Here is a 17,849-nt window from a genome sequence, read left to right as displayed (position 1 = left end):
CAACAAAAGGCGGCAACACAACAGGTTTTCTACAAATGGGAGCGCCTCGTCAGACAGAAGAGTCGGCGACGGCTTAAGTGGGTTAAGAGTTGAACTAACAAGTGGGAACCAAACACGTTTTTAGTGTTTATCTGCTGTGAAGAAAGAAAAACAAACTAAAAATGAAGAAAAACAAACGTTAACGTGGTTACACGCAAGAACAAAGATACATTCATAAACCTAACGTGGAGTTTATTCATCTCTGTGTTTTGCAGTGACAGCATGACTCAGCACCACGAGCCCCGTCAGGAGCAGGAGGAGGTGACTGGAATGGTTTGTCAGGAAGACGAGCTGAAGGATGGAGAGTAAGTCACAACTGTTCTGCTGCTCTTTGTAGGGAGAACTGTGTGGTTACTGAATTTCATTTTGATTTTCTCCTCGTCTCTATTTTACGTTTGCTCAGAATGAAGCAAGTCCTGGTCGGAGAGCAGAAAGTACTGCTGGTCCGCACCCACGGTCAATACAGTGCTGTTGGAAGCCGGTGCTCTCATTACAACGCCCCTCTGATCAATGGTTAAACCTTTATCCCTATTCACTAGGGCTGCAACTAATGGTTATTAGTATTAGAATTAGATAGATTAATCTGTGAGTCAGGATTATTCGATGAGTTATTTGGTCCATAAAAATGTTGTCAAGTGTTGATCAACTTTTTGCAAACCTCTTCACTTGCCTCGTCCACAAATCAAAGATTTCTTGATGACACGGAGAAAAGAAACCAGAAAATACTCACGTTGTTGAGGTCCGCAGGAGCTGACACACAGGGAAACGTGGGGTCACACCCTGGACATGATTGCCAGTCATTTTGTACACTCTTAGAAATAAGGGTTCCAAAAGTGTTCTTCTACAAGGGCTCAGGTTCTACCTGGAACCATTAGCTTCTGAAAAACCCTTTCCTGAAGAAAGGGTTTTTGAGGGTTCTTGGTAACTGTTGGTTCCAGTAAGAACCATTTTGATCCAGAGAACCACTTTCCTGAATAAAGGGTTTTAAAAGGGTTCTCCTATGAGGACAAGCCGAAGAACCTTATATGGTTCTACTTAGCACTTTTATTTCTAAGAGTGTAGAGCCAACATGGAGACTAACACCGATCTACTCCCACATTTACAGCTACTGTGAATTGTGGGAGAAAAACCACACACACACACGATGAGACGCAGAAAGGCCTTCAGTCAGACCACTACTGTGGCCCAGATCAGCATCAACATGTTTGAATATTAAAAACCTTATTCATTGATCAATGGTTGCAGCCCTACTATGAATTAACATCTGAAATGAAGAGCTTGATGAAATGTTCCCGCACTGCATTGATAAACCTAAGCCTGTGTGTTCTGTGATAATTCAGGAATATTGGTCGGTGACAGAGTCAGATGTCCCTATCACGGCGCTTGCTTTAACGTTAAAACTGGAGACATTGAAGACTATCCAGGTCTGGACAGTCTGCCCAGCTACAAGGTAAAAAACAAACGACCTTACATAACATCAACTACTCTTTGAGTGCCCGTCTCAAGATGGCTGCATGGCACACGCAGACGCAGCGGCTCTTTTGGAGTTAGGACATTGACAAATTGAACCTGTGCAATTAAAACTAGAAAAGCACTCAGAGAGCGCAGACCTCCACCTACAAAACACACCCTGCAGGCCTGTGTTGTAACCAGTGATGGCGTCTACGGATCACGGCCAAAATGTAATCACCTGTTCCTGGTCCCATTGTGGACATTTCATCCAATTCCTGACTTTTTGAGTTATGTTGCTAACAGACAAACAAACAATAAAACTCTGGTGAAAACATATACCTCCTTGGCAGAGGTCAACAAAGTCTTATCTTATCATCTAATCTCATACTGTAACAAATCCAGTTATGCTTAAAGTAGCGGGCCGTTTGTTTTCCATTTAACGCAACTTTATTACATATCATTTTTAATCCAAAATAAGATCTAAATTAACGACAGGGAGCAACATTCATGAGTCAGGCCGAACCCAAAAATCATTTAAAAAGACGTAGAAGTCATTAAAAACTGCTCTGACTCAAAGCTCAACCACTTGTGGCTGCTCAATAAAAGTTACATAGTGCTTCTTTAATGTAATGTGGTCAAGACACTAAATTACACTTGAGTTTTTTAAGATGTATCAAGGGCGCAGGCCTTGTAAACAAACATGTTCTACTTTAATAACTTTAAAATCTAAATGTTAGCTCAGATGTTTGGGGTATACTGTATGTTTGAGGCAGTGATTCATCAGATTAGCACTTTGTTGTGTTTCCGACGTTTGCAGTTCTATCTCTCGTCATTACTGTTTCATGATTTTTTTATTTTATTTATTGTAACAGGTCAAAGTTGACGATGGCAAGGTGTACGTTTCCATCAGCAAAAAAGTAAGAAGCAGAAGGTTGGACACATTTAACACGAGTGCTGTGTTTTCTTTCATTTTTACAGTAGACTGATTAATTGATCGATCGATCGGTCCCTTGTTTGTGTGTTTGTTTCAGTCTCTGACGGTGAACAAGCGAGTGAAGGAGATGTGCACCGTGGACGCAGACGTCAAACACACAGTCCTGCTCATAGGTGGAGGTAAGTGTCAGATTTTAATACCGCAGTCTATTCATCCATGCTCATTTAACCTGGGACTACATATGGTAAAGTCATACGGGCACGATTCCTAAATCTCTGAATGCACCCGCTGAAAAACAATGATTCCAGGCCCTGCCTCGCTGGTTTGTGCCGAGACACTGAGACAGAACTGCTACCAAGGTCGAATCATCGTGGTCACCAAGGACACCCTCCCTCCATATGACAAACCCAAAATGAGTAAGGTAAGAAGGTGAACATTACAGAGAGGTCACCTGTGTTCTGATGTGTTTCTACCCTCGATTAAGTTGTGAGTACGTGTTAGTAAGTGGTTTTGCCTCCATTCAGGCTATGAATCTGGACAGCAGCAGCGTCCTCCTCCGCTCAAGTGACTTTTATCAACAGCATGGAATAGAGCTGTGGACAAAGAAGGAGGTGAGAAGTGTCTAACTGTGATTTATATTCTTTTTCTTTAACCTTTATTTAACCAGATAAAAGACCCATTAAGAACAAGATCTCTTTCACAGAGGGGAGGGAGATAACACTTACAAATCAAACATAAAAGTGCAACTAGATAAAGACGAATAAAGTGCAGGAGAACTATTTAAGAACACAAGCACACGTTGGCAATTGAAGTTGAGTTTGGAGTAGGGATGTGAATCTTTGGGTGGCTCACGATTCTATTCAAAATCGATTCTCGTTTCAACCGATTCTCGATTCAAAAATTGATACAATGCATAGTGTGTTAAGGCAAATCATGGCATCAAAACAATACAGCTTGTATAAGATATTGTGATAATGTGATCACACAAAGGTTACCTTAAGACAAAAGTTAACATTTATTCATTCAAAACAAATAAAAACTTACTTACTGTACAAAAAAATCACTTGCATAAATAAAATCTTAGGCTAGCTGCCTTTTCTCCCAGAAGTTACAAAAATAAACTGTACACAAATAACACAAACTGGTGTTTTGTGTGATTTTGATTAGAATCGCGGTTCCTATGTGAATCGATTTTTTTCCCCCACCGCTAGTTTGGAGTGTTTTCCAAGCAGAGAAACTGTGATATATTCTCACAGTTTAATTTAAATATATATTCTATCTATTTGTTTAAAATGATTTGTGTTTTGTTGCAGGTGGTGTCAGTAAACCCAGCAGATAAGGTGGTGAAGCTGAGCGATGGCGTTTTGCAACCTTACGACCAGCTCCTCATCTCAACTGGCTGCAGGTTTGAGGCGTGACTCCTGGCTGTGTGCCCCCTGCTGGCCACGTGTGCCACAACAACCTATTCTCACTGAAAACATGGCTGCCAGTGGTGGAAACTGGGGGGAAAAAAAACATTTTAACCAAAAGAAAAGCAGCTAATTGTTAAAATATTGCAGACTGTTGGCAGCCATGTCTTCAGAGAGAGTCACACATACAACCACACACCACACAAAACCCAAACTATCCCGTTGAAAGCTCGGTTGTGATATTGTCACTCACTGTGTTCACAGAGCGCGGCCGCTCAGCTGTCCTGGTTCTGACCTGCAGGGAGTGAAGTTACTCCAGAATTACGACAACGCCAAAGACATTTACAACGCCTGTCTCGGCAAAAAGGCCGTTGTCGTCGGAACTTCGTTCATAGGTGATCACATAGATCTCGTAGATCTCTTTACCACAGCTTGTACTTGTTTTATTAAAGATTAGTTTGACAGGGCGGCTCTTTCAGAAGGCGTCTAGAGCGACTCAGTCCTGGACTGTGGCGTTACTGGCTGCTGATTGTTTGCCGTTAGGTGTTGTTTTTACGTGCACTCGGGTATAAATCACAACCAGGTTCTTCCTTAGCGTCTGGAATGATATCAGCGATTTATTTTCTTCCGATGTCCCAGCATGACCCTGGGCCGGTGTCTGCCTCAGGTAAATAAGAAACAAGGCGATCAGAGATGGCAGACTTCACCCCATTCACGCAACAAGCCTCTGGCGGCCTCTGTTGGTCATGTTGGAAAGTGCACGTGCGGACAATACTTCACGCCTACTCTGTAGGGGGCTGTATTTGTTAATTAAATACAACCCCCTAGTAGTTGCAGGGAAACTCATAAATAAAAATGAGACATGGTTCCTACAGCGTCATTACTTCAAAAGCTACTTTGTTTATACGCTGCATATCAAACATTCTTGGCTATTTTTACTGTCACTGTTCATGACTATTAAAACACGACAGGCATGGAGGCAGCGTCGTTCCTGTCAGACAAAGCTTCCAGTGTGACCATGGTTGGAACTTCCACATACCCGTTTGAGCATTCTCTGGGCCCAGAGATCGGCAAAATGACAATGGAGGTAAGTCATTCTGAGAGGATTAATCTTCCACTGTGACAGCAAAATGTCATTTAAAAAAAACAAATAAATAAAAAATATATATATTCTTATTGAATTAAATCAACTAATAGGAATACAACTTTTCCTCTTTTTAAGATGATGGAGGAAAAAAAAGTGAAGTTTTACATGAATGAAGGAGTCACTGAGATTAAAGGGGAGAATGGCAAGGTGAGTTCACTATGTGGACAGTTAAAAATACCTTCAATTAACATGCATATTATTGATGGAAAAAGTACCTGGTGTGCGTTTTTTATCACAGACTTACTTTTCTTCTCAGGTGAAGGAGGTGGTGCTGAAGAGTGGCACGGTCCTCGAAGCCGATGTGGTGATTGCTGGAATTGGTAATTTTCTCTCACAGCAGCTCCTGAAGCTCCAGCTTCATTGTGTTTGAGCTGCTCTTTGGATCGGATGCAGTGTTGTTCCCCAACGTGTGAATGCTGTGGTCCAGTTCCTACAATGATTACACTGATTAACACATCAACAAGACAATTGGATCCATTATTACCAAGCATCTTCTGCCTCTTTATCCTCCACATGACGGTAATTGGTACCAATCCCAGCTGACATAGGGTGAAAGGCCTTGTACACGCTGGACAGATCATCAGTCCATCACAGGGACACATGGAGACAAACAACCAACAACATTCACACCTATTCACACCACTTCCAATTTGTCCAATCCCCAAATCTTCATGTTTTTAGACTGTGGGATGAAAACCAGAGAACTTGGAGAAAACCCACGCACACACACAGGGAGAACATGCAGATGTGCAAACTTATTTTATGCAAAATTTGTTTTTTCAGGAGTAATTCCTAATTCTGACTTCCTGGAGGGAAGTGGAGTGGAGCTGGATTCAAGAAAAGTTGTGATTGTTGACAAGGTAACTTGACACTGTTACTGTTAGTGGATACCAATTAGGGGTGGGAATCACCAGAGACACCATGATGCGATACTATCGCGATATTTAAGTGAAGATACAATATTATCACGATATTTGTCATGATATGATATTATCACGATATTTGTCACGATGCGATATTATCACGATATTTAAGTCACAATATGATATTGCGATATTTAAGTCACAATACGATATTATCACGTCATTTAAGTCACGATATATTATCACGATATTCGTCACGATACGATAATATCCCGATATTTAATTCACAATATTATATTGTCACGTTATTTAAGTCACAATACGATATCGCGATATTGAAGTCACAATATGATATTATCACGATATTGAAGTCACGATTCGACATTATTGTCATATTTAAGACACAATAAGTTATTATCACAATATTTAAGTCACTATATGATATTATCGCGATATTTAAGTCACAATACGATATTATCACAATATTGCAAATACAAAGTATTTCTGCGAAATCATACATTGTGACATACTCACACAACAGCTCTAGTGACAGTGAGCACTTGGCACCAACTAGTGGCCTGAAACGTCAACTGATTTCTTTTATGCTAATCCAAATAAACTGTTTTTAAAAAAATTGTGATATTTCACTGTATCAAGGTTTTGCCCCACCCCTAATCTCGTCCCACCATGGCCAACGAAGCATTAATATTGCTTTATAGTGTTATAATTATGACTTTGTGTCATTGATTGTAATCGCTATGATCTCATTTATCTTGTCTGAACAGTTCATGAGGACCAACATAACGGACATTTTTAGTGCTGGAGATGTTGCCTCCTTCCCTCTGGCCATTCGTGGAGACCAGAGAGTCAACATTGCTCATTGGCAAATGTCACATGCTCACGGTAAAAGTCAAAAACATTACATTTGCTCCGTGGGTTCGATCTCATGCTCCTTTTCGGTTCTTTTTTTTTATCTCAGGAAGAGTCGCTGCCCTCAACATGCTGAAGAAAGCAACCAAAATAGAGTCAGTTCCTTTCTTTTGGACTGTGCTGCTGGGGAAGAGTATTAGATACACAGGTAGATGGTTGATTTATTCTTTTGATATCTAAGTTATAGAGAAACTGTCACCCTTACATTAAATATGTATTCTCATCTTTACTGACTCGTTTCAGGCTATGGAGAAGGATACAGTGAAATAATATTCAAAGGCAAAGTGGAGGATAGGAAATTCCTGGCGTTTTACATCAAGTGAGCAGCCGTGGAGTCGTTCCTGATACCTGGGAATATGAAGTGATGCCATTGGTGCTAAATTTCGTGAATTTCTTCTTGGTCAACAGGGATGAGGAGGTGGTGGCGGCGGCCGGTCTGATGTCCGATCCTGCAGTGGCTCATCTCGCAGAGCTGATGGCGTCTGGACAGAGGTTTAAAAAGACACAGGTTCAGTGAGTGACGTCATAATCTTCCTGTATATTATTAATAGATAGATCATTTGATGTGGTGACCTTGTTAAGATTATTTACACAACACTTGCAGACAGTCCCGAAACATCTGGGTCTTATGCCTCCACTGTTTATGGCCAAAACTATGTCCTTAGAGACACTTATTGACTGGACACCAAACGTGAGGGACGATATTAAACGTGTGTAAAAATGTGTTATGTCAACATCATAACACAAATCACGGGGTTCTTTACTGATCACTTTATTTTCTTCTTTTTATTTCCAGAGTGGATGACCTGAGCTGGCTGCAGATGTGACCAAAGATGTCTACTGTATGGAGAGGAAGGAGGAAGGCAGTGTTCTCCTCGTCCTTCCCATCTCGGTCAGATTGTGCTAAAGTGGATTGCTCCACATCAGTTCTCCTGATGGCCAATTAAGGTCTCCCCTCTTAGAAAATACACACAGTTACCATAGCAGCAGAGCGCAACTTTATTGACTTTGCACTTTGCGCATTGAGTGACTAATCTAATCTCTGCCTGTAATAAATGTAGCCTGGAAAAAAACCAGACAGAAAAGACCAGATTGACTGGATTTGTGAGGATCCCACTTATGATAGTACTATGCTGTATATCCCTTATACTGTATTCATTCACGCATTAACATGAATGAAATCATTCACTTTTTGAAGTGAATGTTTGAGGTTACTGTTCTATGGAATATTAGGGCCAAAAAAAATCAAACCTCATCATCTGACCCTTTCTTTAATCTCATTCCATGCGTATTGCACTGCCATTATACTGTAATTCTAATGTTTACAGCAGAGTTGTGATTGGTCCAAGTGTCTCGCTTCATATTTACCTGTGAGTTTGTAAAGGCCCTGGAAAAGGTGCATAAGTGTCTTTATTTCCATTTCCATTTCCATTATACTGAAAAAAAAGAGGCCATAATCCTGCCTTATGTCTTTGGTGTTTGAAGTTAAATATAAATAATGTGAGAGCATGAACGTGCACCTGCAGTGTCTTTAATATTTGTGGTACATAAGTATATTGCTCAGGTATAAACTTAATTTTGAGGACCGATTTTGCATTGATTGTCCATATAAAACATGTTTTCTGTGTGTTTAGAAACTTCATTTTTGTCGCATCTTGATGGTGGAAGAATAACCTTAAATATTATAATGACAATATTAAATGAGGATCACTTCAAACGTGACTAACATTGTTGTCTGACAGCATGACTGTGTGGAGTTTGCATGTTCTCCACGTGTGTGAATGTGTGGGTTGTCGCCAGGTACTACACATCCTGCACAACCCAGAAACATGCAGTTTGGGGATTAGGTTAATTGGACATTCACATCTATATATATGTATACAGTCAGGTCCATTAATATTTGGACATCGACACAATATTCTCTTCTTTTTGGCTCCATACACCACTAGAATGGATTTTAAATGAAACGAACAAGATGTGCTTTAACAGCACAGCTTTATTTTGAGAGTATTTACATACAAATCAAGTGAACAGTGTAGGAATTACAACACTTTCTATATGTGCCTCCCACTTTTTAGGGGACCAGAAGTAATGGGACAAACTCAACAATCATACATCAACATGACAGCTCCTTGGATCTCATATTGAAAATTAACAGCAACAGATTCCAAATGCAAATGTCACTCCTGGAATCAACTCCAGAACTTTTACCTGCTTAATTGAAGATGACATAACGAGGGAATAGCCCACAACTGTCCATGAAATAGCATTCAGTCAATTGTCTCATTACTTTTGGTCCCCTAAATAGTAGATTTATGGACCTGACTGTATGTACTGTATACAGAGGTGGGAAGTTACTCAAGTTACTGTATTGAATACTTTTTTGTGTATTTTGTATTTTTTAAGTACAATTTAAAATCAGGATTTTGTATTTTACTTGTCGTACGTATTGACTCAAATATTGTACTTAGTTACTTTATAAATCCTATCAATTACTGAGTAAAAATTCAGCACAATGAAGACCTACAGGGGGCTACTTTTACTTCTACTTGAGTAATATTTCATCACAGTATTGGTACTTTTACTTGAGTACAATATTGTAGTACTTTTTCCACCTCTGACTATATATGTATACATATATGTATACATATACATATATATGTATACATACATACATATACTGTGTATATATATATGTATATATATACATATATACGTGTATATATATATATATATATATGTATATATATACATATATACGTATATATATACACATATATATATGTGTATATATATGTGTATATATATGTATATATACACATATATATGTATATATATATATATATATATATATGTATATATGTATGTAGCCGGATTTAGTGTTGTGTCGGTCATGAATGATTCGTTCGAACGAATCTTTTGAGTGAACGAACTGACTGGGATCACTTCATGAACTGATTCGTTCCGTTCTTAGTTCAGTTGAGCTCAGCAGCAGCAGCGAGCGTGCCGGCCGGGAGAGGGGGGGGGGGAGTCTGTCAGGGCAGTGCAGTCACTCACCCGCGAACGAACTGACACACACTGAACTGTGGCTGTGGACGTGAATCTCCACAGTCCGCGCTATCACTCACTCACTCACTGACCCGCGGCGCGAACGTACTGCACCCAGGAAGGACGTCACTCACGTAGCAGGGCACTGGGCTCCTGCTAAGCACTCAACGAGTCGGTACACTGCCCATCCCATCACGAGCCGGATTTCCCATCATTAGTGGCGGGAAACAGTAGACACGCCTCCCGTACAGACACAAGCAGCGACTGATGTTGATGTGCGCGCTGATCGACTCTCTCTCTCTACTGTGCGGAACCTGAGCTGAAGAAAAATGGCAGGTAAAAAAAAATAAAGTTCACGATCGCGCTTTACTTAACTCTGACCGACTGTGTGTGTGTGTGTGTGTGTGTGTGTGTGTGTGTGTGTTTGGGAACATGATCGTGCTGCGATCATCGTGTGTTTTCTAGTGTGGAGCCACAGTCACAGACAGAGGAAATACCTCATAAACCTGTAACATGACACTCGTCTGTGAGGACATCTTTGCGGAAGCCACAAAGTTTCTCTTTACTGAAGAATCTGATTGACTTTTGACTGAAAACACTTCCAACAGTTTTCAATGATTGAGCGATTGTGTTTGGATTTAAAGCACTTTGCTGACATCAGGGCGCATATACATATTTTTTGTAATTTGCTATGCAAACATTTTTTTTCACTTCCGTTTTGCCCAGTTAAGTATAGGGCTGAAAGGATTACGCTTCTGATAATCCGTTTTTAATAATCGGAATTAAAACAAGTTTCCTGACTTTTCAGCTTCTTAAATGTGAATATTTTCTTGTTTCCATAAAACAAAGAAATGACTGAGACTGAATATCGTTTTGGTTAGTGGACTAAACAACTTTGGGACCTTTTGGGAACATTGTTCTGACATTTTACAGTGTTTCTCACTGGCTTTGGTGCTTTTCGTTTTTGAATTGCATTCGACATATTTGCTTATGTCAAAAGGAAATATTCTTATGGATGCTGAATAGTCGTTTCCAATAAAACTATCCATCCATCCATTATCGGGTATACCGGGTCGCGGGGGGGGGGGGGGTGCTGTGCCCATCTCAGCTGTCATTGGGTGCCAGTCCATCACAGGGCCACATATAGAGACAAACAATCATTCACTCACACTCTCACACCTTCAGTCAATTTAGAGTGACCAATTCACCTAATCCCCATATTGCATGTTGTTGGACTGTGGGAGGAAGCCAGAGAACCTGGAGTTTCTCCGCACTCATGCAAACTCCTTGCAGAAAGGCCCTTGTTCCAAACGGGGGAACCCGAACCCAGGAACCCGGGTCTTCTTGCTGCAAAGGCAAGAGTGATAACCACTACACCAAAGTCTTCATTTCATTACTTGAGTCATTACATACAAAACTGTTGAACTAGTTATCAAATCCTGTCAAGCAAATATTTAATTTATACCTTATATCTTTCATTCATTTTTTTCCTGGAAATGTTTCCTGAATTGAACAAGTGACATGATGCTTTTGCAGGTTAACCACTAGGTTTTGAAGTTTGCACTAATTGTTTTGAGAAATGCACCGACTGTTGTGCAAATGTTAATAGTGATGCACCAAAGCGACTGAGAAAAACTGTATGGAGCGAGGAAAATAATCGACAGATAATAATGATAATAATAATAATAATACGCTCTAATCAAAAGCCAACATATTTGCTTTTTGTGAAAAATGTTGTGCCATTCCTGTGACTTCCTCTCCAGATGCACTTGGCAGGGCGAGAAAGAAGTTTGTGGACAAAGTGTCCACAGCCCTCATCGGCCAGCTCCTGGACGACCTTTTAGAGTGTGGCGTCGTCAACGAAGGGGAGAAAGACTACGTCACGCAGGCGAACAGCACCACAGCAAACCAAGCACGCTGCCTCATCGACAAAGTCAAGAAGAAAGGAGACCGAGCCAGCCTGAAGATGATCGCTCACATTCAAACCAGAGATCCAGGCCTTTACTGTGAACTGGACCTGTGCCGTGGCAACTGTCAAAACTGTGGTAACTGAGATAGATAGATAGATAGATAGATAGATAGATAGATAGATAGATAGATAGATAGATAGATAGATAGATAGGTTCGGGTAGATAGATAGATAGATAGATAGATAGATAGATAGATAGATAGATAGATAGATAGATAGATAGATAGATAGATAGATAGATAGATAGATAGATAGATAGATAGGTTCGGGTAGATAGATAGATAGATAGATAGATAGATAGATAGATAGATAGATAGATAGATAGATAGATAGATAGATAGATAGATAGATAGATAGATAGATAGGTGGTAGATTGTAGATAGATAGATAGATAGATAGATAGATAGATAGATAGATAGATAGATAGATAGATTCGGGTAGATAGATAGATAGATAGATAGGTTCGGGTAGATAGATAGATAGATAGATAGATAGATAGATAGATAGATAGATAGATAGATAGATAGATAGATAGATAGATAGATAGATAGATAGATAGATAGATAGATAGCTGGTAGATTGTAGATAGATAGATAGATAGATAGATAGATAGATAGATAGATAGATAGATAGATAGATAGATAGATAGATAGATAGATAGATAGATAGATAGATAGATAGATAGGTTCGGGTAGATAGATAGATAGATAGATAGATAGATAGATAGGTGGTAGATTGTAGATAGATAGATAGATAGATAGATAGATAGATAGATAGATAGATAGATAGGTTCGGGTAGATAGATAGATAGATAGATAGATAGATAGATAGATAGATAGATAGATAGATAGATAGATAGATAGATAGCTGGTAGATAGATAGATAGATAGATAGATAGATAGATAGATAGATAGATAGATAGATAGATAGATAGATAGATAGGTTCGGGTAGATAGATAGATAGATAGATAGATAGATAGATAGATAGATAGATAGATAGATAGATAGATAGATAGATAGAAATAAAAAACAAGTATGTAACATATATGTACAATGGCAGAACCTAAAAAAATAGAGGAATTGCACTGTTAAATTGTTAAAAGTTGAAAGACCAGCCCCCTGCCGAGCACAGAACTGTTTTATTACAACATGTGCAGCATGTCACTGCAGACATTGAAGGACCTGAGCAGCCTCTTCAATCCTTCAGTGTCTGCCACTTCCTGTACACTGCATCTGTGTTAGCAGACCACTCCTTAACCCTAACATCCGTCCAAAGGCTAGTATAAAGATAAGAGAGTCCTTTATTCGTCCCGCAGTGGCGTACCTTAAGGTAAAGGACCTTAAAGGGATACTTGAGTTAAAAGTAAAAGTATATGACATCGGCACGGAGGTAGTCAAGTGGTTTAGAGCGCATGCCTCTTATGCAACGGACTCTGGCTGGAGGGCCTTTGCTGCATGTCACACCCCCGCTCTTCCATTTCCTGTCTATCGATTGTCAAAAATAAAGGTGTCTATGCCTGAAAAAGCTTAGCTCAATGGTAGGGCAAGTTGTCTTTCAACTGGAAGGTTGTGGGTTCAATTCCTGGTTCTGCAAGTCTATATGCGTCCTTGAGCAAGACGCTTAACTGTAAAAACAGCAGTGTAAATCGAGATTAGAAAAGCTCTACATAAATACAGACTCTTTTATTTGGGAGTAACAAAGACAGTTGGGGGAAATGTAGTGGATTAAAAGTAAATGTTGATAGACGTACAAATAAAGTAACGTGTATACAATATACCCTACCAGTCAAAAGTTTGGACACGACGCAGAGTGAAGGCAAAGGGGCCGACACGTGCTCAGCATCTCTGGGAACTCCTTCAAGACTGTTGGAAAACCTTTCAGGTGACGACCTCAAGAAGCTCATCCAGAGAAAAAACCATTCAAATGAGAAGGTGTGGCTTATTACTGGTACTATATATAATATTGCCGTGTTTGGTTGTTTTCCAGCAGCAAAGACAAAGACGGACCAGGACTTGTCAGACACACTCGTCCTCATCACTGAGGCATTCTGGAGAGAGAAACAGAATAACAGAGAGGTTGGTGTCATCCAATGTACAACATATTATATACCATTATTTTTTTAGTTTTAATGTAGACACAGAGAGACATGGTACAATATTTATTTAATCCTCCTTTAAATTCATCTTTTCAGATTTACCCGGTGACCAAAGCGAACACGCAGAGTCGCGTGGCCCTGCTCATCACTAATATAACATTCTGTTTGGAGAAAAACAACAGACGTGGAGCCGAGAAAGATGAGGAGAATATGGAGACGCTGCTCACTGCTCTGGGGTACGAGGTGGTCAAACACACAAACCTCACGGCACAGGTACTTATGAAAGCAGTTGGGGTTTTTTTTTCACCCCCGTGTTGAATTATTAAGGACAATATGAAGGAATATCTACATATCCGTCTTGGTTTTTCTTCTCACAGGCCATGGACCGAGCACTTTCCGACTTCTCGAAGCTTCCAAAGCTCAAAGAGACGGACAGCGTGGTGGTGGTGATGATGTCTCACGGGAAGCTGGGAACCGTCCTTGGCGTTGACTCGAATCCAGACGGTTTTCTCATCGACAAACTTTACGAACACTTGGGCTCAGAGAAATGTCCAGCACTGCTGAACAAACCGAAAATCATCATCATCCAGGCCTGCAGAGGAGGTAAAGCTCAGCCGTGCTCACAGTAGGGCTGTAAACGCTTCTGGACGGTTCTGCCTCAGCTTCACTGCGCCGTGTCTCACTCACAGCGCTGTGTAAGTGAGAGAGGGAGTAGAGCTGCGAAAGCCAAGTTTGAAATCAAATATTTTATTTATTTAGACAATGTATCCTGGATTGTTAAAGGTGCATTATGCAATAAATCTAAAGCAACTGGCCATAAAATCCTCCTAATATGTCACAGAGACTCAGGAATAGTGTTCATATAACAAACTGAACTCACCAACAACAACAGTACAGACAAAATATTTGCATTAAAAAAAGTATTTTTGCAGTTTTGAAATGCATGCATGTGGCGCCACCTACCGCCATCTAACATCATTGCAGTCAGTAGAGTCTCAGCTGCCGAGCAACCACGGGTTGCCAGTTACGTCCAAGCTACAATGACGGAGAAAACGGAAACTTAAAGACCTCGGTATTTTGGATTTGAGTGTAGTAACCGTTTTTGGCCACAATCTTACATATGGCGCCTTAAAGAGATTAATAGTAGTGTTTATTTTGATCTAAAGAGAAGTTTTATACTAGTAATGTTCATGTTCTTGATATTGCAAAAAGGTTTTTCAGTATGTTTTTAAAAACTTTAGAGATTTAAACCGAACCTTGAGTCAAAAACCGAAGTTCAAAACCGAATCGTGGGTTTGGTGAACCATTATAGCCCGACCTCGCAGACATCCAACAATTATTACAAATCAATTCAGCTCAATTCATGCTGCGTTTGTGGACTGTACTGAAAATATGCCTACGTTTCAGGACACAGTGGATCCGTGCTCGTCAGCGATGACATGAGGGGGGCGGGTTTTCGATGTGTCCATAAAGAAAAAGACTTCATCTCTCTTCTGTCCTCCACTCCTGGTGAGTTTGTCATTATTCTGAAGCTCAAAAACAATCAAACAATCATTCTCTCCTCCCACCCCCAACACGAGTGTAAATGTTGTTTCAAGACCTCTGTCCTGCAGATACAGTCTCCTACAGACAACCAACCAAAGGCTCACTTCTAATCCAGTACATCGTGTCACAATTCAACCAAACTGCCCATGAGGACGACATCGAGGAACTTTTCCGAAAAGTATGTTTCGAGTCTTTCTAAGTAAAATATGCATGTACACTGCTGTTCAAAAGTTCAGAAGTGTTTTCCATTAAAAGTCACACTTTTATGAATCAAAAGAGTTGCAAAATGAATAGAACATATAGTCTAGACATTGACAAGATTAGAAATGATGATTTTTAGTCAAAATTCAGCTGTGCTAACATCATTGCACAAGGGTTTTCAAGTGTTTTCTAATCATCCAATAGCCTTCTTACGCCATTAGCAAACACAAACACACACAATTAGAATTACAATTAGAACACTAGAAATGGGCCTCTATACATCTATGTACATATTCCATTAAAAACCAGATGTTTGCAGCTAGAATAGTCGTTTACCACATTAACAATGTATAGAGTGTATTTCTGATTCATTTAATGTTACATTCATTGGAAAAAAAAAGTGCTTTGTGACCCCAGACTTTTGAACGGTAGTGTATATAATATGTACAAGTGGAAAATAAACATCATTAATGATACACTTTGATTCCGTTCCAACAGGTCATGCAACGGTTTGAAGAGATTTGCCCTGGTGACATAAGGCAGATGCCGACCAAAGACCGATGCACGCTCACAAAACGCTTCTACTTTTACCCGGGTCTCAAAGCTCTCTGAGACGAACAACATCAGTGCCGTCCAGGCGACTCCTGGACTCACATTAATAAGAGGTGCTTTTTGGATAGGAAACATGGGAATGACGACAAAGAAAACTCCAAAGCGTTCTCTTTTCAACATTTAAATGCCTTTACTGTAATGACATTATCACGTTCAACCTTTTAATATACACTCACTCACCTTCTACCACTTATCCTCCACATGAGGATCACACTGGTGCTGGCACCAATCCCAGCAGACAGCGTACTCCATACAGAAAGACGCTTTTTCCGACCGGGCCACGGACCTGGGTCTTCTTGCTGTATTTTAAAATACATATAACTTTTTAATTATGACACTGTGATGATGACATGAATGAGACACATATTCTCTCGTGTCTCGTCTTAAGAGGATACGATAAACATGTTGATAATTACCTGGTAAAAAAAAAAAGAGACAGAACCTCAGACCTGGAACTTTTCCAGAGGAGAACTGAAAACAACATGACCTGCATCCCTCCTTATAATCTAATTTGTTTTTGTCCTCTTTGGGAGCTGTGGGTTTCTCTTTTTTGTATTTTTGTATTTTTCTTTTTTAAATCACTGCATTTATATACAGTTTTTAAATAAAAGAAAATACACTTTTACGCTGTAGTGTAACTGAGTTTCTTATAGTCTTGTCTACATAATGTATAATTATGAAATCCCTTTGATAAGGTACATTTTATTTAAGATTACATTATATGCTCTATGTTGAGTCTAATTTGAGCCTCTAAATCACATTAATCACAGTTATTTTAAGTGGCCCGCGGGTGAATAATTGGTCTTAAAAATCTGTGTTAAAATAGGTCTATGCTGCTTTAAGGCGTGCGTTGACCATAAACTACATTTCCCACAATGCATGGCAATTGTGTTACCCACAAAGTGACGGCATCACCTTCGCCATCTATAATGCATCATATTTGTAACTTGAATAAGTAATAAATACAGAAAGTTATTTAGCAATTTGTTACGGATTAGTTACCTTTATTTTACATTATATTTGGTTACATTTATTCAGTATGATAGTTACATCTGGCCCTTTGAGGGGGACCATTTTGCTGATGTGGCCCTCAGTGAAAATGAGTTTGACACCCCTGGCTCTAAACCTTTTAAACTTTTAACTGTTTTAGGGTTTCACCTAACTTGACCCTCTACCTCATATAAGCAAAGTTGAGCGTAAATCAAAACACAAACTCCGTGTTTTTTTTTTTCAGACAAACTTTACTCTGAGAAAAAAACCAAAACATTTCAGATTATACGAACAAAACCATATCATCACAACAACACAACACGAAGGCAACGAGTTGAGTAGGCAACACGGTAACATGGTTGCAGTCTGTGCGTGTCCTGACGTTGTTGCCAGAAAAAAGTGTGAAGTTTTTGTTTTTTTTCTCTGGGATATCGTGAATTCACGGTGAAGTTTTTGTCGAGTTCACTCGTAAAAGGTAAACGGCAGTTTGACGGAATGACTGTTTAAGGCCCGTTTAAGGTCAGAGTTTATAAAAAAAATACACAAAAACAACAAAAGGGTCCTCGTCACTTACAGAACAAACTAGACTAGACTCCGTTTCAACAACTTATTTG

The 17,849-nt window shown here is 39.7% G+C and overlaps 2 protein-coding genes across 2 annotated transcripts; both read left to right on the top strand.

Annotated features, from left to right (window-relative positions):
- Nucleotides 1-261: 261 nt before the first annotated feature.
- Nucleotides 262-7,601, top strand: aifm4 (apoptosis inducing factor mitochondria associated 4; the record flags this gene model as incomplete). Its single annotated transcript, XM_083886963.1, has 18 exons — nucleotides 262-344; nucleotides 443-552; nucleotides 1,380-1,489; nucleotides 2,364-2,408; nucleotides 2,523-2,604; nucleotides 2,734-2,846; nucleotides 2,950-3,036; nucleotides 3,739-3,830; nucleotides 4,099-4,229; nucleotides 4,806-4,921; nucleotides 5,057-5,128; nucleotides 5,238-5,301; nucleotides 5,765-5,841; nucleotides 6,630-6,747; nucleotides 6,824-6,922; nucleotides 7,018-7,093; nucleotides 7,183-7,287; nucleotides 7,571-7,601. The coding sequence occupies 18 exons, from the start codon at nucleotides 262-264 to the stop codon at nucleotides 7,599-7,601; spliced, it is 1,611 nt and encodes a 536-aa protein (XP_083743089.1).
- Nucleotides 7,602-10,151: 2,550 nt separating this feature from the next.
- LOC310925092 (caspase a-like) lies at nucleotides 10,152-16,738 on the top strand (the record flags this gene model as incomplete). The annotated part of the gene is made up of 10 exons (XM_083886962.1): nucleotides 10,152-10,158; nucleotides 11,586-11,867; nucleotides 13,108-13,121; nucleotides 13,469-13,673; nucleotides 13,779-13,867; nucleotides 13,984-14,160; nucleotides 14,265-14,490; nucleotides 15,295-15,396; nucleotides 15,501-15,610; nucleotides 16,132-16,738. The coding sequence occupies 10 exons, from the start codon at nucleotides 10,152-10,154 to the stop codon at nucleotides 16,243-16,245; spliced, it is 1,326 nt and encodes a 441-aa protein (XP_083743088.1). The 3' UTR covers nucleotides 16,246-16,738.
- Between the last annotated feature and the right edge of the window lie 1,111 nt (nucleotides 16,739-17,849).

The sequence above is a fragment of the Microchirus variegatus genome (genome assembly GCF_963457635.1).
Source record: "Microchirus variegatus genome assembly, chromosome: 3".
NCBI classification, from domain to species: domain Eukaryota; kingdom Metazoa; phylum Chordata; class Actinopteri; order Pleuronectiformes; family Soleidae; genus Microchirus; species Microchirus variegatus.
Note: the sequence above shows the minus strand (reverse complement) of the source record. Positions and strands in the feature narration are given on the sequence as shown.